Source organism: Perna viridis, chromosome 12 (genome assembly GCF_037379345.1).
Source record: "Perna viridis isolate PV_CMFRI_1.1 ecotype Kerala chromosome 12, ASM3737934v1, whole genome shotgun sequence".
NCBI lineage: Eukaryota > Metazoa > Mollusca > Bivalvia > Mytilida > Mytilidae > Perna > Perna viridis.
Window position 1 is genome coordinate 17,648,509 of NC_142456.1, and position 27,195 is coordinate 17,675,703.

General features: G+C 32.0%; 1 protein-coding gene across 1 annotated transcript; it reads right to left on the reverse strand.

Annotated features, from left to right (window-relative positions):
- On the reverse strand, positions 1 to 25,393 carry LOC148601518 (uncharacterized). Its single transcript, XM_088554396.1, has 8 exons — positions 24,997 to 25,393; positions 21,325 to 21,511; positions 20,921 to 21,037; positions 19,826 to 20,460; positions 18,646 to 18,755; positions 16,310 to 16,531; positions 12,556 to 12,692; positions 1 to 10,643 (listed from the first exon to the last, which is right to left on the reverse strand). The coding sequence occupies exons 1-8, from the start codon at positions 25,077 to 25,079 to the stop codon at positions 10,536 to 10,538; spliced, it is 1,599 nt and encodes a 532-aa protein (XP_088410522.1). The 5' UTR covers positions 25,080 to 25,393; the 3' UTR covers positions 1 to 10,535.
- Between the last annotated feature and the right edge of the window lie 1,802 nt (positions 25,394 to 27,195).

Consider the following 27,195-nt stretch of genomic DNA (forward strand, 5'->3'; position numbering starts at 1 on the left):
TTAAATGTTTACAACAAATTTATTCAAATATTGCATGGAAAACACATCCACTCCTTGACATGTTAACATGAATATAGTAACAAATACAATGTATGTTCTAAAATTTCTCTGGTAAAACATGTTGTACATGTCTGGTGATAAAACTAACAAAGTATAAACACACTGGTGACTACACTATAGGTAACAATCTTATCCTAAAAAATGATGCAAGGGACATAACTCTTGAATAACAGGAGAGATAATCATAATATGGGGCATATCTTGGTCATAAATGAAAGGTTACTTTTATGTAATGAGAATACAAGTTCATGGTTGTTTTGACAGTGCATCTATGTGGACTGTATGAAATATTGCTGAACTCTAATGAAGTAGACAAATTTATGAGTTTAAAAAAAAAATTATAAGATCCTTATAAATGCTGTCTTAAATTTTGTTACTTATTTTATCAATGTAATACTCTATGATTGTACTATGATTACTTTAAAAGATTTGAAAGTTTCAGTTCAAGCTCAATCTTGAATTGTTCCAAACCATGAATTGTGTTAAAAGATATCTTTTACTCCTGAAAAAGATAATTCTGTTGTCAAAAAAAAAAGTTTACAAAAATACAGACCCAGAAATATCCTGTTAAAACTACAATAGCACTTTTTTGGCCTAAGAGCTTGACCAAAATGGCCATAATTTAGTCATGTAAAAATATAATTAGGTCATCATGATACAATCAAGTTACAAAAATACATCTTTTTTAAATTGTGTATTTTCTGATAACACTTCATAACATTTATTACAACCAATTCTCAACATAGAATTTTTAAACATAGAATATACTTCAAACACGATAAACTACAAAGGTTCAAGGCCTGACTGACATTGGTACACAAAATGTCTTAGAAAGTTATTTATAAATGTGAAAATGCTTCCTTGTTGAATTAAAACTGAAGAAGAAATGCTTGAAAGTAAGACTGAAGATGACCATGAATACAGTTTTCTTCATGTATATCAATTTTCATAGTATTTGAGAGGTGAATTAATTGTTGGTTTTTAAATTTGAGGGTTTTGTAAGTTTTTAATGGAAAGTTTACCTATCATCTTGATTTTTAAATCTTAGTTTGACTGAAAACCATAAAAAAGGTATCCAATGAAAAAAGTTTTATTTTACAGTACTAAATAACTCCAGTTATCTTTTTTTACGTGCACTATGCAGAAGGGGATCCAGTCAAAAGATTGTGAAAAAAAAGTATTGATCCAGAAATTTAATCATAAAAAAAGAAAATAAATAAAATAAAAGGGGGGTTCCAGTACTGATAACCCATTTTTGCACAATTTGAACAAAATTTTCCAGCAAAAGGGAAGTTCCAACCCAGAAACCCTCTCTGATTAGCCACTGCCACTATTTTAAGAACATTGGTTACATTTGCAGCCACTGATTTTAATGACTACCAAATAGGCGTAACAGCATGTTTATTATCATTATATCATTATAAAACAGCAAACACTCGTGACAATATCTTTTGAGACTCCTATACCCATAAATAGTGAAAACTGCAAATAGATTTCTCTATAAAAATTTATTCACAGTAAATATATATTGAAAAAAAGTAACTTCACATATTATTTTAGTCATACTGTCAGTTAGGCCTTTGTAATGTAAAAAGAATGGGGTACCGTGCAGCAGTTATTGCATAATCTACATAAAGTTTCTTGACCACCCCCTTCCCAAGGAAGGCGTAACCAAATGTTCAACATAGACCATGGAAATACTAAAATACATTTTGATTGACTGATTCTATTAAAATCTGAACTGAGATGAAAATCCCATTCTCTCCTCATTCTATCAAAATCATTTTCAGCCATTTTGATCAAGTTAAGAAACATATATACACAAAATTTCTGAGGAGAAAATATTATTACCATAAAATTATCTTCTATTCTATTCAAAATACCAAAATATTTAAGGAATGACTATTATATTTTTCGGTCTATGAGGAAACAACCTCAACCACGTGGTACACATTAAATAACCTGCATAGAGGTTACCCTGGTATTACAAGTAGATGAAAAAATATAACAGTCATTCCTTATCAATAATTTAATTTAAGTACCACAAAAGGTTGATGATGTCACAGTCAGTCACAGTCACTGAACAAAATTTGGTCTATGAGATGATGGACGAAAGATTTTCATCCAATCAGAAAGCTTGTTACATCTAAAATTAAATTATTCTGCTATACGGTACAACAATTAATGTGCAAATATGACTACTAATGTATAATGATTGTTGTTTGGTATGTTTACATTATAATTATAATCTGCTATGTATATTTTAAATGAGATCAGTCACACACAACAACAAACTTACGATAAATACTTACCGCTACAAAGTCATTAATGCAAATTTGTTAAATGTCTGTTTAACATATTAAGTATGGAGTCTTAGATGTTCTATACTGGAACCTGACATAATAAAATAAAAAAAGAAAACATGCCAGGGCTGTGATATGGAGATAGTTCAGCTATGTTCTTTCATTTTTCCAGCAATTTTCGAACTTTGCTCAGTGGGCGCATAAAATTCCATAAAATTTTGGCATTTCATGGTTCAAGGAAGTTCAAACGGGTCAAAATATTTGCTACACAATTTTTCTATATCCAGATCAATGAGGCATTTAACCATTCTTATTTGGATCACTGGATCTGTATTCTTCCCAATGGTCAACTTTAGCCAAAACATGATTTTTAAAAAAAATTAAATTGCTTCCGTTGTTTTTCACATGTAATAAAATATCACTGTACCAAGATCTAAAGGACCATGTTTATAATGGAAAGATTGAATCCAAAGATGCTGGTTGTGATGGTTTTAAGCATAAAATACTGACCACTTTGTTTATATGTCTTCATGATAATATTTAATTAAGGGTTATTTTCATACTCCCCTATATAGACAAACACAATATATGTTTTATAGTACCATGTACTAAATAAAAAAGTAATTTCTGGGAACATTATAGCATTCATGATCGGGTAAGCATTAAAAAAAAACAAAACAAAACAAAACAAAAATGACTGAACAAATATAATCGAAGTTATCATATTATATGGTATTGATCAGTGTGTACATGATAAAAAAAATCTATGAAAAAATGCCTACTAATTCAAGATGATTAACAAAGTAATAATTTAAATGACAAATTCACATTTAAGTAAGATCTATAAATTTACATAATCTATGAACTACGGCTTGTATCAAAATAGTACTAAGAAACTACATAGCTAAATACATATACAGGGATCCCTACATATAAATATAAAGAATCTTTAATTGGAGGCCAAAAATTACTGCTTAACATGAATATAATTAATAATTAAAATTTTGGGTCAATTTTTTGCTTGGTTTTAATAACAGTTAAGTATATTTTATGAATTATAAGTACATTTTAATGCAAAAAAAGAAAGTGTAAGGTTTGCTCTCTGCATGAGGTAGTCTAAATTCTTGGATCAGTTTCTGTTTTCGAGTACTAGAAAGAATTAGTATGTTAAAAATTCAATTCTGTTCTGTCATAATCATGAAACCAATCTAACTTGGACCAATTTATGATAGCAAAGTCACAGTACCTAATTACCCGTAGTTTATACAAAATAACTCATACTATCCACAGAGATCCAATAGACGGCTTATTAAAAATCAAAGGTGTAGGAGCATTTGGTTTTAAATATTGTCTAAAAATATCAACTTTGTTGTTATAAGATAAAAGTTTTTCATTACAAAGTAAAATAATAAATATAATGAAAAATTGTGGCATTAGTTCATTGTGTCATAGTGGTGTCATAATTTTTATGTCATTTAGTAAAAACTGCTGAGAATTGCAAAATTTGATGTTTTTTTGGACATATTTACATTCAGAAAATTATGTCCTCAGTCAAGAAACAATTAAATATTTTCACATATGATAAACTATATAATAATAAATGTAATATCTGAATCTTTGTAAACTTCAAGCAATATTACTGTCCTTTCAATGCAAGAATTATCAGAAGTCTTGAAGTCTTCTCATTTGTGATGGATTCAAGTCTCTAAATCCTCAATTAAATTATTCAACACTTTATGATTAATTTTCAAAAGAATTTTAGGCCAATAAGACCCCATTATTGCCCCTTCTCCTTTGTTTAAACAGTCAGGTATGTATTGGCAGAACACCAAAATATGTGAAATTGACTCTTAATTTAGACAGTATATTGATACCAATAACCAAAAAACAGTAACGAAACCACTCAGATGAAACTGGACCCAAGAAATAGACCAACCACTGTATACTGGGTTTCCAAAATGAAATTTTGCCCATCATAGAAATAACCTTCTATTCCACTTTGATATTTTATTGCAAAAATTACTACCCAACAAACTTTGCATGTTGGAGTAGTAGTCTGTGTAAGAATCATGCAATTTCTGTAATATGTGATACACACCATAAAAAGTTACACATTTTTATTTTTGTTATTACTGTTGTTAAGCTTCATGGGTCTATGTAATGAAAAGTACAATTATTCATTCCAATGCATTCTATATAATTTATATCTCCTAAGACCAACGGTTATGTGAAAAGTCACATGTTAATTTCTGTTTACTATAACATTTTCAACAAAATATCAAAAATAAAAATAAGTAGGCTTTAAAACCATGTATCACACTGATTTTGCATGATTCTTAGCTGTAGGGCTACTTAAGTTGTCATGATATTTTAAATTGTAAGCAAAAATAATACTCCATAATTTAGATATTAGGTACTGTGAAAGTACATTTTTGTATTTTAATTCATGGATACCAATTTTTGCTGATAAGGGAAGAAACACAAGCTTGTGGATTCTTGAATTCATGGTTTTGAAGTTTTCATTTTACACATCAATAGGATTCTCCTTTTAGTTGAAGACCAAATTTCGTGGTCTGGCCTACACACGAAAACTACAACAATTGGTACCCCACAAACAATAGTACTTTCACAGTAAGTATTTTGCATAAAAAAGCTCCCCCACCCCAAGCAAAATCAATTGACACTCAAATTTCCAGGTTTAAAAGCACAAAATTTCTTTTTGTATGAAAAAAAAATATTTAAAAAGTAAAATGCACATAATTTGGCAACAACCATGCATAACAAAGTCTAAGCACATAATATTCTACAGCAGTGTATATTTTAAATGCAGTTCTGTAGACAGCTATTAACACATATTGAACACTATTTACATACTTTATAGACTCTTAACAAACATTAACAGAAATTCAACTGATTAAAGTATACATAATAGAAGAAATTTTCAATACAACCTGTCCAAATTGAGTATGGATTTTCAGTGCATGTAACAGACACTTCTTTAACTGCAATTTGTGATCTAAAAAACATGAACAGGAAACCTAGAGAAAGTTTCCTCATTTATTTTTTTAATTGAAAAAAGGGCCATAACTCCAGTACTGTATATGTAAATTATCATAGAGGAAACAGACATGTTTTCAAATGTACAAGGCATTTTTGTCAAGAAAGTTCTTTAATCATTGTCAATTGCAAGTAGTAATAAATGTGATATAGTAACGGACAAGATGATAAGTAATCTGGAAGTTTAGAAAAATTTTGATCTGTGTTATTTTTTAAGGCTTCCATGATTTTCTTTTCAGTAATCATAGGACATGGTAAGATGTGGTGTCATTTAGTACTATATATATGGCAATGAAAGTCAACACTAAACATAGACAGGTCGTAAAATATACCAGTACTGATAATATTTCTAAAGGGACACAACTCTAGCTCTATCAAAAACCAAACATCTTTATATACAGACACAGCTGATTAACTTTATGATACATTTAAAGAAAGTGCAGCTAACTTAACAAATACTTGCATTGTCTATTTGAGGATGCAGTACTTGCATAGATAACATGGTAACAGTTGAAGTAGGTCACCTATAATATAGTGAGTTATCTCCCTTTAGAGCAAGTCTGGTCAAGAACTGAATTTTGTAGGTGGTAATCAGGACTTCTCAAATATTTTGATTAATGACTGCAATGATTATTGTATGCAAGAAACATAGAACAAAATTGGTCAGGAAGAATTTGAAAAAAAAAAAAAACATAATAAATTCTGAATGACTGGCCCTCCTATCTGTGAAATTTTATCCTCTTAAAATGGCTATTTGATTCTTCCCATGAAAATGTGCAAGTTTAGATTTTCTAAATTCTTCCTCATGCAAGTGTGATATAAACTTTAAAATACAGCTTTTTAACAAGACCTGGTCCCTCCTTTAACTAAAGATTATATAATGGCAACTTGAACAAGAGGTAGAACTATGTGAAACAACAGGCATAGAAAAATGGGAAATTTCATGACATCATTTTCCTCCACTTTCTGCAGTCTGCTACAGTATGCATGTAACTTCATGCAATGTTAAATTCACCATCATTGGCTAAATCGTACTACATGTATGACCCTTTTTTGCTGAATAAATTCTAACTCCAGTGTTTTACTTTCTATTTACAGATCTTAGTGTGAAAAAAAATAAAGAAAATAAAACTGCTTAAAAAAAAATATCTAATTAACAAATTCAGAAAGAATAAACATAAAAGTCAAGTAAAGTCAATTGGATTTTCTTTTTCATTTTCCCAAACAAAAAGTATGGTATGAGTAAAATATTGATTTTCTAGAAATTAATAAATGAAAAAAGAAACCATTTTGCTATGATTTAAAAAAAATAAACAATGCAGCAACACAAAATTGAATTTATGAAAAATGTCCAACACAATCTCAGGTTTTCATTGAAAAACCTGTTAAAAAATCCAGGATTCACTCCTTAAGCCAAAAAAAAAAAAAAAAAAGACACGCCTGTTTAAGGTTCCTTTACCTACCCTAGGACATTTTATTTGTATTTTTTTTTGTTAAAATGCCACTAAACTTTCATTTTTTAGTCCAGCACTATTGAAGATTGAAGTCATGAAATCCTCCCATGAGTATCTACAGAAAATAATTTTTAAAAAATAAATTGATTTTACGTACCTACCTACCCTATTTTATCATCCAATGTAACTTTAAACAGATATATATATATTATTTGGCCTTAGAATATTAAAAAAAAAACAACATACTGTAAAAGTATCATTCTTCTTGGGGGTAATAATTTTCAAAGTTACGTGGGTTTGACAAACCATGTAATGATAGAGAGTTGGTTTACCACTAATTCTCAAATCAATAAACTAATATTTTTTCCTTAAAATACAATTGGTTCAAATGAATAAAGACTTTAAGTACTTTTATAGTATAACATACCGTGAAAGTACTTATATTGGTGGATACCTATTTCTTGGATTAGGGAAGAAACACAAGTTCATGGATTCTTAAATTCATGGTTTTGAGGTTTTCAGTGAACACATCAATGGTAATTTCTTTTTTGCTGGTAACCAAATTTTGTGGTTTGGCCAACTCACAAAAACCTCGAAAACAGGTACACCACTAACAATAGTAATTTAACAGTACTTCAGTTCAAGAAAATTTAAAGAGAGAGTTATACATTTACAATTTCTGAAATCTCATTAATAATCAACCTCTAACAACATAAAAACAGTATATTTTTCAATTTAAAATCCGATATTCTAAGGTTTGTCGATTTTCTCTCATTTCTATAGAAGTTAAGCATTAAATACAGCAAAACCTGACTAAACCAGACTCTTCATATAAGTATAGATGTGACTTGGTGTCTAAATCAAATAAATTCTACAGTCCAAAATGATTTGGTTCAGGCAGATATCACAGTATGATACAGTATCTTTAGCTATTACTGAATGTTTCAGAATATAAAAAAAAACGAGACTTTGTAAAAATCAGGCAGCGAGTAAAACAATGTTATCAAATAAATTGGTCATAAGCAACCTTTAGAAAAAAAGTAACTAACACGAATGATTAATCGTAGAATGAAAAGGTATTTAATTACAGCACTGAACACATTAGTATCCTAAAACTGTAAAAAAAAAAACAAAAAAACTATAGCACTATTTTTATAAATTGGAAAATTGTAAAACAATACTTGCATAAGAAAATGAAAAAAAAATATAATTTTAAGTAGTTCAGAAAAATACAAAGTATGAAAAATAATATATTCACATAATTTTTAAATTGCTCTGACTGTTTAGATAACATTTGTAACTGACTGACATTAATTCCATTGCATATTCAACTAATAATTACGTCTCAGCTTGATGGGGAGAGAAATGTATAAGAAATGAAATACTTGACAAAAATGAACTGTTAAGCTGCCATTAAAATGTTTTGATAGGGTCTGTCACATAATGTAACTTTCAGATTATATTTTCCTCTCCTAATCCAATGTTATTTTAACACCCAAAGAAGCAGAACTTTTCTTTTCCAGGGTAGAGGAATAAAAATGTAAAAAAATAGTAAAAAAAAAAATGGTTTTGTTATTACACAATTCCAAAATGGTTGAAATAACAAATACATGAAATAGGCCACATAATGTTAATTATGTGCTTCTCAGACACTCATTTCCTCTGAGAGTGCCTCATTTACCATTTCTTATTGCTATATCAATCAAAAACCCCTAAGAAGCACCCCTCTTATCATATTTTACATCTTCAAACAATGTTTAAGTACCCTCATTTCTTTGGAGCAATGAAATGGTACAAAGAAATGCATCTCTCCCTAATTGGTTCTTACCAAAAAAATGACCTACACTGGTTATTTTCAAGTGTTCACAACTGGCATTGGGGTTATTTCAAATAGACAGACAAACTATATCAGTAATTCCCTATAATCTTATTTTTATTATTATCTAAATCTAACAACCAGAACATCAAAAACAGATGTTGTCTCAGTCTCTACGAGATGATTGACACTTTTTTGTCCAATCATAAAGCGTGTTACATATTAAATTATTGAAGAATAAATGAAGATTTTTTTCTACAAAAATGGCAAAGTCGTGATAGCATTTTTTTTATATGAAAAACACTATTTGAAGATAATTAACATGAAATATGATGCATCAAAACCATGATTTAAGTCTAAATTTCAATGATGTTAAAAATGAAATTAGAACCTCTCCAACAAAAATATCTTCCTATCCCTACATTCATTTTTTTAATCACATGCATCATTTGTCCAAATTATATATATATACAGTGAAACCTTTCGAAACAAACCCTGATTAATATGAAACCCTGTCTAAATCAGACTCTTTTAAGGTCCTTTATATCAGACTTAATGTGTTTTTAAGTAGCAGTCCAGCTAGGAATCATGTAAAATTTGATTCATGGGTGAAAAACCTACATATTTTTATTTTTGATATTTTGTTTAAATTGCCATAGTAAACACAAATTAACATTCGGTTTTTTATATAACCCATATTCTTAGGAGATAAATATTATATAGAATGCACTGTGATTTCAAAATTAAGGGATATAACCCTGTAAATGACACTCAAATACAATATAATATATTGGATTTTCAATGTAAATTTTCTCCTACGAGCAGACAGTTTGGAATGAATAATTACACATTTCATAATATAAACCCTTAAGGCAACTTAATTACAAAAATAAAAATATGTAGCCTTTTTTGGGGTGTATCACTTTTTCAGATTTTGCATGATTCTTACAAAGACTACTACTTAATCTTTAATCAATATTCAAGTCCAAAAGTGGTTTGGTATACACAGGTTTCACTGTATATAAATTTTTCATTTTTATTTGGTAACACAGGTAATATATTTAGCTTCAGGGAATAGAGTAGGTCTTCCTATGACTGAATGACCATTACCTTATGAAATGCCTTACATAGTTAACTAGACATTTAACAAGGAGATTTATCCTTTCTTTTATTTCAGAGATTCTAATCCAAGTTGAGAAGAATTTTTTTTATTGATGATTGTCATTAAATCAAGGAAAAATTAACTCTATTCCCTAAAAATAACTACATTACCCTCTGTAATTAATTACTTTCCATACATTATCTTAAAACATGCAGTATAATATTCTAGTTACTAAGGGTGATATTGATGTGCAACAGCTTTAACTTGTCACTGCGTTTCTAAGAAAATATATTACAAAACATGTACCTAACTCTGCTCAAAAACACAACAAACAGTTTTCTCAACTTGTCTCTGGTTTTATGAATGTATTATGCTTAATAAATGCATTTCAACAGATCTATGACTATGAAAATATAATTGTACAACTTATACAATTCAATACACTGAACAGAACTAAGATGACTTGTAACAGTATACTTGTATATTCAAACACAATCTACATTGCAAAATGTCACTTCAGGACAGTACATCTAAAAAGAGTTTTCTTAAAATTATTAAAGCTTCTCAACTTCTAGCTAACTTCTTTGACAACCTTGTCTATCATACCAGATTTAAGAGCTAGTTACCTCACTATGTAAATGTAAAGCTGGCCATGGTTATCTTCCCTGGAAAAAAAAATGAAAAATTGACTATGGAATCGGGCAGTACTGCTTTAAAATGCATTCAGTAATAGACAGTCTTTATCATTGACAGTATCCACAACTAAATTCAATGTTATTGTCTTTGACTGTTTCATACTGACATCCAACACACACCGTATGGTACCATTCATCACACAGATCACACTGTACCTGAAAAATAAAAATCCAAAACCAATTATTTACTGTTCACTGTTCATTTTTTTTTTTTTTGGGGGGGGGGGAGAGTACAGCAAAACCCACTAACTTAACAATTAACCCTGCACTAAAATTACTGTCAATGTACATGTAGCTTTCACTAGCCTTAAGCAGGCACATGCCTTCTGAAATGCTGACCTAATTACCCTTATTGTTAAAAGAGACCATTCCCTTCCTTAAGAATGATTATTCTGTTAAATGATTTTTTTAAGAAAGTATTCAATATAAATGTAGTTTATTTACATGTACATTATACTTGTAACAATATACACATTTATAGTGTCAGTCTTTTTTCTTTTGGCTTATACTTTCCTGAATATTCTCCTTACAATGCTATTTCAAAAACTAATTCCTACAGAATAATTGTCAGACCTTGTCTACTTAAAATGTCAAGTAAAATGCATTTCTAAGCAGTTTTGATGAAATCTAATACAAATTAAATTTTATATTTGACCACCTCTTTACATACCTCAGGGATATTTTGAAAAGAATCATCATAATTGGTTTAAAAATGAATATACCTCTCTTTCCTAAATAATTAAATCATTGTTTTAGAAGCTTTACCCAATACTTTATAGAATAGACCCATTGAAATAGTTTATTTTTGTCATGCAGTGACCTGAGTAGTTTCTTTTTTTCATGCAGTTATCTGAGTAGTTTATTTTTGTCATGCAGTGATCCGAGTAGTGTATTTTTGTCATGCAGTGATCCGAGTAGTGTATTTTTGTCATGAAGTGATCTGATTAGTTTGTTTTTGTCATGCAGTGGTACGAGTAGTTTATTTTTGTGATGCAGTAATCTGATTAGTTTATTTTTGTGATGAAGTAGTCTGATTAGTTTATTTTTGTGATGCAGTAATCTGATTAGTTTGTTTTTGTCATGCAGTAATCTGAGTAGTTTATTTTTGTGATGCAGTGATCTGAGTAGTTTGTTTTTGTCATGCAGTTATCTGAGTAGTTCGTTTTTGTCATGCAGTTATCTGAGTTGTTCGTTTTTGTCATGCAGTGATCTGAGTTGTGTATTTTTGTGATGCAGTGATCTGAGTAGTTTATTTTTGTGATGCAGTTATCTGAGTTGTTCATTTTTGTCATGCAGTTATCTGAGTAGTTTATTATTGTTATGCAGTTATCTGGATAAACACTTTCATGTTAACTGTGGGATAGTCCATGAGCATATGTGGAATATGCTCAATATACACCTCCGCAAGGAAAATTCTTTTGTTCTACCAAAGCCCTACCTCACGAAAGTATATGTCATGCATTCTATTCCACTTAACACTAAAGAGTCTATTCACAGAACTTATCCCTAATAACGTTTTTATATATAAACTTATGCATTAACAAATTTATACAGGGTATGTAAGTCTCGTTCTGGTTTCCTTTTCTTCACCAGGATTTCCGACGTAGAACATATTGAAAACCGAAGACTGGTCTACATAAAATTGTTTACTTCCAGGTACTCGAAACGCTGTATAACATTGTAAAATTTACTATTTTATGTTTTTTCTTAATACCTCTATCATGTAGAATAGATATTTGTCATTTTTATCAATAATTTTTACACAAAAAGATGTTTTGCCTTTAACACTGAACTCAATGCTCTCTAAATGACTTATCTCCATGCTTTTGAATGGTAGACAATTCTCGTGAAATCATGGGGTCACATGACGAGATTTACATACACTATTCTAAGCCTATCTATTTAGTACATTTGTACTTGTCCATTAAACTCATTTACTTATCAACTTACCCATTACACACGTTAATTTTAGAAACTTACCCATTTAACTCATTTATTTATCAACTTACTCATTACAAACATTTATTTTCAGAACTTACCTATTAACACATTTATTTTTAGAACTTACCCATTTAACACGTTTATTTTTTGGCCGTTTACATTTATCTGCTGCACATTTTTCTTCCTCGTACCATTCCACTCCTTCTTCCAACTCTGAATAACTTTCTGCTGTTGAAGAAGGCTGACGCCCACGCTTCTTTTTTACTGTAACACAAAAAATACATATGAGATTATTGATCATATGATGGTTTTTGAGGTTCAAAATTCAGAAAATTTCATTGATCTCAAAGATGTTTATAAATGCTAATATGATTCAAGACTTTGTCTGTGATAAACAGATCTATCTATACTCAAATGAAGACTATATCGGTGATATCTAAACCAACAGAAATTTGTGAGACTTCCTAGAACACCCAATCTGCACCTGTGTTAAAAGTTCATCAATTAATTCCAAATTACTGCATTTCCCGAAAAGATTTTGAACCATTTGTGTTTCAGACACCTTACACTATAAGACATCGCTGATGCTATGTTCCTATCAAGTTAACATCAACTACTGGAATACAGACTTACTTTAATATCAAACTTAGTTTTAAGGGTAAAAAAAGTACTATAACAATTGAGCTGCATACATGTACCTTAATTTGGTGTGTATTCTATGCATTTATGTATTGTATGCAAAGCAATTTTGAAGGACTAAATGTGTGACAAAAGTTTTTTAGACTTAGACTGCAAAAAAATTTAGTAAGACAAAAGATCGATATTTTGCACTTAATGGGTCAATTCATTTACCTTGAAGTGGTATTTCTTACAAAAATGTGAAGGAAAGAAATTTATATTTAGACTAAAACATCATGTAAAGATCAGTAGCTACATTAATTAGACAATTTAAATTTCAAAGCATGGTAAAATTGACACAAGATGTTAGAAATGGCTATAAATAAACAAAATTAAAAGACGGGAAAATCGGACTTTCCAGTTTTTAATGTAACTAAAATTTCAGAATTTTTCATTTTAAAACATATTTTTAAAAGGAAGAAAATTGTAAGAAGCAATCAAAATAAGTTTCAAAATAATAATTTTCAGTTGCAAAAGCATTTGATAAGGAGTTTGACAAAAAAGGACTTTGTTACTTTTTGGTTTTAGTTGTCCAGTCTTTGCCATCTAAATTTCAGATAGAAGCTCCTACCCTTAATGTGAAAAGAATTTTATATAGGATACACTTGATTACATTGGCAAGTAATCATGATTACATCTGATTACAATTAATTTGCAAGTAACTATGAATTAATTGAAAGGTTTGGGACATTTTGTTTATGTTATTTGTATTTTTGATAAGGCCTTAAATTCATTGAATTTAACAGGTGATATCATTTTTCAAAGTATAACATCAACTTTCACCAATTTATAAAACCATATAGATCTATAAAATATATACAAGTTCAATATAACTATTTCAGAATTACAGGGTATTTTGAAAAGTAATTGATTAAATCAAATTACATGTCATCAGATTTTTGGCTGATTAACGATTACAATTACCCCATCTCTGGATATGTTGTTATTTCTCAATAATACTATTACAGTAGATTCCGCTTAATTGCATAGCCTATTTGCCAGTAAAAATTATGCAAATAACCGGGCTATTCTTATAACCGAAATTACAATTTTACCGGAAGTGTGAGTTCAGGTAAGACGACAATACTGTGGATCAACCAGGGATATCACTGTTCAACAGCCTCGAGCAGGTCCGGGTGTCAAAAGAATAGGCCTGCAGCAGCGCTAAGCTTGTCGTAAAAGGCGACTAAATAGTGCTCAGAAACCTAGCCGGGGGCTAGGCGCTCTGCCCACAGAGCAACTGGGATGTGTGCCCCAGGTGGTGGAATGGGGTACCCCTGGCATGTTACATGCTGGGGTTGTCAGGCTATAATATGGAAAACCTGACCGCAAACCATAGTGGTGCACCGTGTTGGGAAAGATGCCACGTTCCTCGCACGTTAAAGAACCATGCTGTGGTATTCGATAGGAATAGGAACCTTTGCGCTCCGCCACAGGAGGCTAAATTGCCCGACGTTACCCATCCCTCCCTTTTTCTAGTGGCAATCAAAATTTGTCGACTCTACTGTCCTTGTGTCCCATCCCGTTTTTCATTTCATCATCATTTCATGTTCATTTTATCATCCGTTTCATGTTCATCGTCTGAATATAGCTGAAATATTGCTGCTCGGATGTTAAACCCCAACAATCAATCAATCAATCACTGTTCAACATTTCTGATCTGGTATTTAATTGTTATAGACCTTCACATTGTATTGTTCTTTTATCAATAAATAATAATATATATTGTGTTTATCTTGTTTGTTGACCTTCTTTATGTCGTGTGTATTTATAAGTAAAACCACGTGTTTCTCATCTATAAATAGTCAAGTAATTTCCTGACCTTTCTATGAAAGAAAATCCCATATTTCATATTTCAGCCAGGATTCAGTGTAATATTCATCTATGTTTGCAGTTTCTGGGCTTTTGAAATGGTCTGTGCGTTTTTATTCCTCTGTTCAATCACCATTGTACACTGATAGTTGTGTATTATACGTGTCATTGACCTCAATATATTCCTATGAAGTGTGGATAATATGGGGCACCTTAGGGTAGTTGAATTTCATTAGACATTGTACTGAATGAATGATGACTTTTAATTTTCAGTTGATATTTATGCCTAGTAACCCAAGCTCACTAAAAACTGTTCAGCTCATTAAAGAAAATTAAATTTACATTGATAATCATTTGTAGTTGGAAGAATTTAAATATAGACAAAAAATACCCCAAGTCGCATCATAAGGTGATGTTTGGCATGTCGTCAGAAGTCATTGTTGACCTAGGTGCTTGTTTATTTTAATGCAATTAGAAATCATTTAAATTGTCTTTTATGTCCATTATGTTTTTAATCCATTATTAACACCTCCTGATTGATGATAACCTAGTTTTTACAACAATAAATATGATGGACATATTTATGACCCTGTCTTTACCTCGATGAGGCAAAATTCTCTATGCAATAAACTGAAATGCACCTGCAAGGCCTATGCAAATAAGCGATTTTTTCCCTAACAGAATAATAGGAAATGGTTTTGTGCAGGAGAAAATTTTGCTAATAACCGAAATATGCAATAAAGCGATATGCGATTAAGTGGAGTCGACTGTACTTTCAAAATACATTTATGAGCAACTCGGCGGGTGTTTTCTTACCTTACTGGTGCACCTGGTCCATGCTCCCAGTTTTTAGTAAAGTCCAAGTTGCTCATTTGCTTTTGTTACTTTGTATGTATTATTTTAGTTACTTAATGCTCTTTGTTGTGTTTGTCTGTTTTCCATGTTTGGTCTTTGTCCTTGGATTGCATTCTTTTGATTTCCACTAGAACCTTGGTTCCCTTTATTACTCTTCCATATTTTTAAGATATTGACTTCCATGAGATCTAAAGCTTACAGTTTAATTTGATCTGAAACCAGTCCTCACTCCGGGGCAAGGCTGTTCTAGTTAACAGTTTTGTTAATTTTACCTCTGTGTTAAAGATTTCTTAATGAAACTACCAAAATATGTACCACTGGCATCAAGCGCGTATCGCATCGGAAACAGAATCACTTACACCCTATACTGAAAATGTTGAAAATACCATCATTTTCAGTACCACAGAGTAACATTTCACCCCTTTTAGATGATTACTTGTAATCTTTCATTCAAACATTCTCAAAATACTCATAATTTTAATTATGAATTTTTATTTTTGTGGAAGAATTATTTTCTTTTGTTTATTTACCAGTACCTTGTTCGGGTGGTTTTTGCTGTGGTTTCCTCTTTTTCTTCCCTGAAAAGTCTTCATCACCAAAATCTAATTCTATTTGTGGAGGTGGATTTGCATTTTTTGCCTTCCTGCCACGTCCCCGTCCTACCCCTGCACCTGGTTTTGGCCCTGTTCCCCGACCCAGACCACTTGGTGGAACCTTATTCTTACTTCCTGGTGGTCGCCCTTTCGGCTTTGCTTTTTCTGAAAATAAAATTTGCATTTTTTTTATACCTACATGTATTTCGTATACCTGTAATGATAAGACCTTTGTTTTTCAAATTTCACATTAGTGACAAATCTGAGGTTCAAATCAATGGTGTTCTGAAGTCCAGGACCCTCAGTTTCTGACCTAGGACCATTGAAATTTCCTTTTTCTAGGTCCTGGACCATCAACCATTTTCATTGACACTCTATCGAGGACTTTGGTTTTCCTCAAGTGGACCATTAATTTCGAACTTGGAAAAGTCCAGGATCTTCCAATCTTGCAAATAAATTTGAACTCACAAATGTGACCTCCTACCAGGCATGGCAGATTTGATATAACCTAAAGCTTTCTTATCAGTTAGAATTCTAAGTATGATCAGGGATCATTTTAATAGGAGCCATGTGTCAAATTCACTGTCAAATTGAAAATGAACCATTAAAATGGCCACACTTGATCATAGACTTCAGGCAAGGAAAATTTCTGAAAAGACTTCTGTCATTGACCAGGGTGAAAGTACAAAGTACAAAAAAGAAAAAAAAATCACTGAAATGTACATGAATCAATTAAAATGACGGAGTAAAATCTGTGACTTACAATGGGAGTTCGAAAGCATTTTTTCAAGTTATTAGCTCTATGACCCATTGTTGATAAATTAGAAGGCATTTTCCTTTTAAGATCATAACAATCCAACCACTGTATAATGTACACTAACAATTATTGTACAGACAATCAAACCATCTTCTCCCAGCCAATTGTTACGGTCCTGTCACCCTTGGTAGATGAAAGGGATGATGGGAATGTAGCGCATGGCTACGGAGGATGACAATCATACATGAATATTAGATTATTTACTATATTTTCAAGCGGCTTTACCGCGAGATGACATGAGCATGAGAAACTCCTGCAAGTTGAAAAAATATTTAATAATCTGTTTATCGCTGTTTTGCTGAATTGTAAGGTATAAGTTTTCTTGACCTAAATTTGTAAGTTTTATAAGCACTGCAAAATTTCTTTTCGGGACTATTTTTCAGCGACGTGCTACATGACGTCACGCATGTTGTGCAGCTGTGATATACATTTTTTGAAAAAATCGGTTAACCAAGACGACCGCGTTTAAAATTTGTTAAATAATTTTGGGATTTATTCATTCTAATCGGGGAAGTTACTGTATTTAATCATTTTCCAATGTAGACTAGAAAGTATTGCCACAAATTAGCCATTATTTCATATGTAGTAAACAAAAAGATGGTATTTGGGTCATCAACTATTCCAACGCTGTTGCTTGTATGTCACACGAGGATATAGAAACTAGCGATAATTTTCATTCTCACTAGACTGGCGTGAGATTGAAAATTATCGTATAGCAAGATCAAAGAGATTTTAAACAAAATAGCGATAAGGACTAACATTATCAATTTGCTTATTTTATGTAAAAGGCCAAATAAACTTTCTAATCAACCTTTTTCTATGGTTTGTAAAGTGATGAATTTAGTCAGATTAATTTCAATGAAGTCTATTGAGAAGAATATCTTGCCGGTGTTTTTATAACATTTAAGGGTTGTTTTGAATTTTGGACCAAGTTTTGCTAAATAACCAACTTTGGGACAGTTTACGCTTCATAACTGAGAAGTGGTTAATGAACAAGCATAAGCTGTACAAAAGTGGTTATATAAGCATAACTTGGTCAAAAATTAAAAACAATCCTTACAATTTAACTTTTAACCAAATTCAGTCAAAATCAACTTTACTTAGTTTAGAATTACTTGAACTGTGGACTACAGACTACTCGATGTCAATGGTACCACAGTACCAAGTTTGTCTATGGAAATTAACATATCTTGCCCAGAAGAGAATCAACCAATGAAAAGGCTTAAAAAATCAAATATAATTATATTGCTATATACCTTATCTGAATTTGTTTCATAACTAGGTTGTGGCCGTCATTGGTGCATATACACAATTGTACGTAAATTGACAAAAAATTTGAACTTATTAACTCCATCATGGTTCTTACAGGTTCTGTACATGAAGCTATAAATGTCACAGGAAAAAGAAAAAAATAAAATTTTGAACAATACAAAGGTCAATTGTCAAGTACACATGGACATACTCTTTTGAGAATCACTATCACTGTCATCGGAGAAACGATATGGGTTTTCTTCGCTGTGATGGGACACACTGTCAGCACTTCCAGGGGAAGGTAATTCATCCTCATCAGAACTGCAAAAAAGGTATGAAACATACAAAGGAGAAAATGAATTAAATATTGAAGTTTTCATTTAGACTTGGAAAAATAGATTTTTGATAAGTCAGATCAAATGGCATAATTTTTAAGTTTTCCCCTTTACATAATGTACTTCTGTATGTTCAACACATAAATTTGAAAACTTCTGCCAGACTGATTGAAATGCTGTCTGACATTGCCATCACTCACAAATTCACAGTAGGCCATGACTGAAGTTATAGATACATGTACACGTAATAATACATTAAAGAATTTATCTAAATGTTGGTGAGAATTTTCAAGTATACTATATGCTTCATTATGATTCACTAATATTAATGTTAAATATTTACATGCATTTCAATAGTCATTTGTAAAAAGGTAACAATTTTACACACACATGTTAATCAGTCTTGACTTCAAATGAAAATATTTTTTGTCAAGTATGATTTTCTGGGATTTCTTAAATAAGTGAAAAGATGATGTATTGCACACACAAGCAAGTTTCATTTGGTTCAACTGGAAGTAAGTACATTGTATAATGTATGCTGCATTTTAAATGCAACCTACAGTACATCCACCTATTGTTCGGGAGAACTCTTCCATCCAACTGTCATTGTGACAATACACTGCAAAATCACAATTATTTGTCTTCCCGGAAGTTGAAAATTCTTGCCAGGCAAATGGGCTGGCACCCAAAAACTGCCTGCCTGACTGAGCTTATTTGTGCTGGACCAATTTTTTGTAGGGAAATTGACAAACAGGGTATGCTAATGTCTGCATGCAGAATAAGAAAATTTATTAACCTGTCTGTTGATCAGATAAAAATACCAAACTACTGGTTTGACGTAAATATTGCTTGACAAGTCTGGCATATTTTGTAAAAACTGAATTCCTGTGAAGTAAACAATATTCTTATTTTGATTGGAAAATACCTCAAGTAATGACAAAATGACAAATAATGGCCTCATTCTACATTGGTTGTAAATGCTAAATTATGGAAGAATAAAGATTATTTGTTGGATGTAAAACGTAATGTTAAAATATCCTTCAGAATCATACTAACCTGCTATTTTCAGGATGTTGTACTGGAGGAATGACCATTTTTCTTTTGGATGGAGGACTTCTAGACTTTGGTGGTTGTGGAGTGGATTTCTTTCGCCCACGTGTTCCTTTTGGTTTTGCAGTTCTGGTCACGGTTTTTAGGTAATCATTGTCATTAATTTCATCATCGTCATCATCTGAATCCTCGACATAGCTTAATGATTTTGATTCTCTAGTCTTTTTCTTGGATTCTCGAACACTTCCAGATAAACTTGAATAACTTTGCATGTCAGTTTTTTCATCTTGGTCTTCGAAGTCTTCTTCACTCATGACTAGGGTTGAGGATTCCCTCGGTGGCTGGGCAATCAGAGGGGACATGCTACGCTCTGAGTATTTTGCTTCTGGAGATGAAAGGTCATATGACCTGTGATCAGGTGACACTGATGAATCATGTGACTTTATATCCACTTTATCAGGGTCTTTTGAATGTTTACTTAAATATGAATTGATATCACTTTGTCTTTTTAATTTTGATGGGGATTTCGGTGATTTGGGAGATTTTTTATGTTCGGATTCAGGTGAACTGAGTATTTTACCATCTCTTACTTCCCCTGATGTAGAGTCTGCCTCAGCAAACCTAGCAGGAACTTTCTCAAACTAGAAAAAAAATATCATTAATTATCATTAAACTAATCTTAGATGCTGATACTAGATATAATTAACTAGCAATTTGCAAGTGCAAGTATATACTCCTATTACTGACATATTTTGTTTATTATTATAAGTTCCTTCTGTGACAACACATTACACATTAAATCCAGCTAATTATGGGCACATTTTAGTACCTGGAAAGTTGAATACTGCTGTCCATAAAAACATAAGGTGAATGGACTCTCAAAAAGCTTTTGAGTTATTTAATTATTTTGTAGTAAAATGTTTTTCTTGAAGAAATATTCTTTTTCTTTACATTATATTCAACATAAAAAAAATGTGAAAAATTCAAAGCAAGAAATGGGACATGCGTATGATGACTTTTGGTGCACCTGTTCATAATTCAAAATACAAAGTACATGTATTAACCAGTTTAATACTATCTAAATGTAGTAGTGATACAAACCACAAATTCGAACTCTGAATTAGGTTGATTTGCTCGCTGCCCCGGCTCAAGTTTAAACCCATTGGTATGACCAAAAGTAATCTTATCTCCTTCTTGGAGCAGAATAAATTGGTTCATCTACAAATAATAAAGAATGTTGTTGATCAAAATAGTATGCAGAGATGATCTGACGAGGTCTACAAACTGGAAATTGGCAAAATCGTAAGTAAATATACAGTAAATAAAGAATTGTAACGGTAAAATCCGGATTTGAAATAGCAGATTTCCGGTAAAAAGCGAGAAAAAATCATGTCTGAGTATGATACATGAACACTGTAAATACCATACACAAATGTACCATTTTCAAAGAAGACTTAAACATAATTCACTTTCTTGATGTCACTTCCATATTGAATACTTTATACCTTAATATCATTGATAAAAGTTCCATTTAGTCCCTTGTTGTGTAGAACAAAAACATACTGGCCATCTTCACTTTTCTTGGCATGGATTTCAGCATGGGAACGTGATATAAAATTTTTCAGCTTCGCAGAATCTAAGTAATAGTCATTATCTGTACTACGGCCAAACCTAGTCACACCCATTTTTAATCTAAAAAAAAAGAAAGCAAATACAATGTATATACATGCAGTCTTTAGAAAGGTTCAGTTTTTTTTTTCAGTCCTGTGATGACATACTATGTTTAGGACCAAACCAAGTTTTACTGTCCATTTTGACCTGTATTAAGAATGACTAATATCTGAAATTTTCTGGACTTCCGGTCCAGCTTTCCTGATTTTTTACCGGTGATATCCAACGGTCCGACGAACGTTCAGAAAGACTGTACATGTAGATGATAAAATTGACCAGAGTTATTTCAGTCTGGAGAGATTTTCCAACACATGACACTGATTAAAGATTGTATAAATAAATTGTTAAAATGAAGACAAAAAAAGTTCCAATACAATTTGCAGTCTACTTGAGAGATGAAACTTGTCAACTGGACATTTGGTCAGCAGCAGATCCAAGGGGAAGAAACAGTTATTCTAAGCATTCAGTCTTGTTTTCTTGAAATAAAAAAAAAATGTACATAATTAAGGCAAAAAAAAAATAGCAGCAATTAATAGCCTGTGACCCTCCTTTTTATGTAAAGACAACTTTAAAATTCTCTTGATTCATCTCTACTAGGTCGTTAGTGTAGTGTACAAAACGAAAATTTGCAAGACCATACCGCAGTACAAATGCTACATTGAGGCTTCTAAATTGTTTGTCAGACACACTGTTAGGCAATTTAAAATATTGTCTTTTAGCCTATACTTCTTTTGTCTAGAGCCATTGAATTATTTCACATACCAGTTTTCATACCTTTAGGAACCTAAAAGTGTGGTTTAGAAACAGGGATGGGATAATCATAATCATCTGTAATTGATTACATTTTTTTAAAGCGATAATCACATGTAATCAGTAATCATGTCTCTTTTTGATTAGATGAAATCAAATGTAATTGACTGCTCAAGGAAAAAAGGCTGTAATCACGATTACGTTTTCATTACTTTATGATTACATATAAATAAAATGTATAAGAATTGAATTATGTATATATTTTACAAATGCTTAAACTGAGCAATATGTTACTATACTGACAGTATTACTGTGTATTGTAAATTGCAATTGAAGTAAATTGAATTCAGATCATTAACAAAAAAAATATATTTGCTTTATCTTAGTAGTTCATTTAAGATGTTGAAAGAATGATTATTATAACTATTGAATGTCCCTAGGGTAACAATTGTGAAATAAGAAAATGATTGATTGATTGATTGTTGGGGTTTAACGTCCGAGCAGCAATATTTCAGCTATATTCAGTCGATGAACATGAAATGGATGATAAAATCAACATGAAATGATGATGAAATGAGAAAAGGAATGGGACACAAGGATAACAGGGTCGACAAACCTTGATTGCTACTAGAAAAAGGGAGGGATGGGCAGGGTTGGGTAATTTAGCCTCCTGTGGCAGAGCGCAAAGGTTCCTACTTGTATCGAATACCATAGCAGAGTTCTTTAATGTGAAAGGAATGTGGCATCTTTCCCAACACGGTGCACCACTATGGTTTGCGGTCAGGTTTTCCGTATTAGAGCCTGACAAACCCAGCATGTAACACACCAGGGATATCCCATTCCACCACCTGGGGCACACATCCCAGTTGCTCTGTGGGCGGAGTGCCTAGCCCCGGCCAAGTCTGAGGTGACCAAAGAGGAAAGGAAAACCATGATACGTTGAACAAATCTGTTTCCATGGTACAGATGGATATACCCTAATGATCCAGGAGTTCATGATGACGACCATAAAACTTCTGTAGTGATGATGTCAATCTTGTAGCAACATAACCCTGTTCCAGAAGCCTAATTGTGAGAAGTCTAGCATAATACAAAAAGTCTACGTAGTTATGGCAAGCTCTGGCATAACGTGTGAGTTGTGATATGAAAACTCCAAACACAGGTGCTGAAGGTACATTTAAGTAATTATACTTAAATAAGAAAAAAAATCAAATACCTCAGATTTGGTGCCTAAAGGTATAAACAGGTGGTATATGGAAATGACAACTGATGTTTCAGGGCCTAGTAATAAGAATGATGTGCAAGTAATTCCCTTGACACATTGCAGGGGCATATGCTGAGGGTTCAGGCACAGCATCCCTCTGTTGAAAAATTGTGTTAATTTGTGTAAAATAAAAAATAGATGTGTAAACCACAGCCTTGAACATATCTGGACCTCCTTTTCAAATCTCTGGATCCTCCCTGTATACATGTACATTGTATCTGCTTTTGCCTAACTACAAGAAGATCCCATAACTCATAACAGGGCAAACAGGTTAGCTTCATTGTTATAACTGATACGTTTTTGCAAATTCGCAATATTGGAATTACCACAAGAGCTACATTATTGCAGTTACTGCCAAAATAAAAACGGGGAAACCCTTGAATAAGTTCTTTTTAGTGAAACGGACAAAACTCTTAATTGACTACAGCAAATCAATTTTGGAAGATTTAGCTGCAGTTTTACTTGTTTGGTTGTATACAGTTTCTCTATGCCACTTTAGTTGCTGAGGAAAAAATTGATTAACATTTGATTTTTCCTGAGGACAAGTCCTCAAGTACAATTGTACATGTACATGTAAGTTATCATTCAGCTTTATCAGCTAGAATTAGTATGGAACTCCCTTCTTTTCTAAATCCCTGGATTTGCCTGTGTGATTGGGGATTCATAGGGGCCACTACCCCTTATTCAGAAAAAAAAATGAAATTGTGATATTTCATAGATTTTATCCAAAGATTGTCTTGCCTAACTTTGTTCGGCCTCTAATTTTATTCATGCCCCTAACCTGAAATCCTGTATCCACCCCTACTTCGATATTGATTTGCCAACAACTTCGAAATGCAGTAAATTAATCTATCACTAATAAAGCATTCTAGAAATGGAAGGAGTTTTTTTTTACAAATACAAAATCAAATTCACCTCAGTTAAACCATCTTTTCCATAAAAAAAATATTGATTTGATAACACTACATAATCAATGCAAGAATAAATGCACAACAAATGTTTCCCATTCAGATAAATTTTGTCAACAACGAACCATTTTAACATGTCAATGTTAATCCCTTTTTAATCACCAATCATTGATTATCAAAGACCACTCAAAAAAGAAGTAGAGGCTAAATTGGTTTTACTATGGCTAATCATAGACATGTACATGTATTCATAGTATGAAAAAGAATTCCTCTTGGGTTGGTCATTCATATATCATGGTTAACTATAGTGTAACATATACAAATTTTCTTCCTTTTGTATTTAGTGATGAGAAGTGCTGATGTAATCAATAAATAAAGTTTCAGTAAGTTGAAATCTTTGGTCTTAAGATTCAGAGACGTTTCTCCACATCATGGCACATATTGACCTAGTCCTGAAGTAAACAACTTTAAATTTGATTAAAAATAAGAATAACCCCTTAAATCCTTACAAATATGAATAAACAATGTATTGATAACAACAAAATCTTGCATAATTAAGACAGCAGACATGTCACATAACTCACTTCATAACATCTTTGATGTTTGGGTATGTTGCTGAAGCTCCAGTCCTTCGAAGCTGATATACATAATCTTCTTCTGAACCCATATCTGCCTTAGGGGGTTTTCTTTGCAAGACATGCAAGAAGTGGTTGATTTTCGTGATAATTCATAAAGAGTTTAATGCCGAACTGCGTTGTTTACACGCGCCAAAATGATGAACGACTCATGTTTTCTATGGTTTTTTCAACTTTGCATTATTGCAGGGTAATAATCAATGTTCAAACCAGTTCCTCGTCGAATATTTTATCTTGGTGGCAGGTATCCTTTGATAAATTTCTTATCAATACTTATCAATTTCGATAAAAATTACACCATAATAAATTTGTTTTGCTGTGATCTAATTTTAAGGCGATGCTAAACGTCAAATCATATCTCGGTTTTGGTTTTGATTTTTTCCGGAATAAATGTCTACCGTTCCTTGTACACTACGCATGAAAAAAAGATTTAAAGACTTATTCAGTTAAAGGAAGCTTTAATCAGAGCATGAGATATTCAAAAGACAACATTATTTATATCAAGAGAAAGTACAATAAAAAAAGAATAAAATATAAAACTTGCATAATATCGAATTAATATAGAGAGACAACTTCACGTGTAGTAAGGCTAAATAATACACTTTTAAATTATTGAACATGCATAAAGCAAGCATTTATGAATTTGGCCAGTTCCCTTAAAAATCATCTTGATTAATTAATAACATGTCAATATAGATTGGCCATCAATATCAAGGGATAACGTAAGCTATTTCTTTTTAAAACTTTATCTAAAAATAATTTTCCAGGAGCATAAAACTGTTCACATACCATCATACAGTGGACCCCATCTTCAATAGTGTTTGTTACATTTTTTTTTACAAACACGGTCTTTTATTTGGAGGATGGATCTTGCCCGTTTCTACATGAAGGTTATGGCTCGCAGTCTTGTAAGACTTCTTCGATCTATACTCAAAGTTAGTAATCACAGCATGGTAGTTTTCATATTGGAAAATAAATTTGATTTTTGTTTCTCGTATTCAGGCCTTTTTCATAGCTTGATTTTATGTAAGCGTCCTCTGTTTTCTAGAATATATTCATAAAAAATTAAACCCGGGGAAGACGAAAGAGGAAAGGAAATTTATGACACGTTGAACAAATCGGTTCTCATTGATCAGATGGAAACACAGATACCGTACAGATCCACGAGTTCATGATGACGACCACAAAATTACTGTAGTGATGACAATCCTTAGCAACCAAACCCTGTCCCAGGAGCCTAATTGTAAGACGTCTAGCGCGGGTCAATAAGTCTGAGCTGTTCCGCTAAGCTCTGGCATAACGTATGAGCTCGTTGCTACAGATGAAAGGAAAGTTGACAATATATACCGAATGAAAAGTCATCATGTTTGTCGTATATATAGTTTGGTAATAGTTTTCCTTTTCCATCGATCTCTTAAGTGTAGGTATGAAAAAATCCTAGGCAACAGGGGTTATTATTCACCGACATGGATTTCTTCACTTCCACACAGACACTTTGGGCACGGATGGTTTCGATCGCTCCCTTTGTAACACGCCAGGCGTACCCCATTCCACCACCTGGGGCACACAACCCAGTTGCTCTGTGGGCAGAGCGTCCTAGCCCCTGGCCAGGGTTCTAAGCACTATTTAGTCGCCTTTAAAGGCAAGCTTAACGATGCTGCGGGCCTATTCTTTTGACACCCAGATCCGCACGAGGACGAACTTTATTTCTTGTTCAAATACACCCATTTCAACACAAGTAGAAAGCAGTATCTCAAAACCAAGTCCACAATAGACCTGACATTATTAAATTTAAAGGTTTAATGAACTGTGATCGGTTTTCAGAATTAACAAACTTACGTAATTTTCATAAAGAATACTGATAATAGTTTAAACTCTCCAGGGTAACAAATGATATGATATTTTCATTTATGATTTAGTCTTCATTTATCCATTTTTATAGCTGTATGTAATTATATGCATTATGCTTATGCTTCTCTATACATACCATATACTGTTGGTGATTGAAATATGAAGATATATATTTATTATTACTGTTTTGGAAATTCATTGTGAGCCCAAAATCAACTTTTTTATATTTAAATCTTTGATAATGGAAAGATGTTATACCTGAGATTTATATGGAAAGGAGTAGGTTCTTGGATGAAT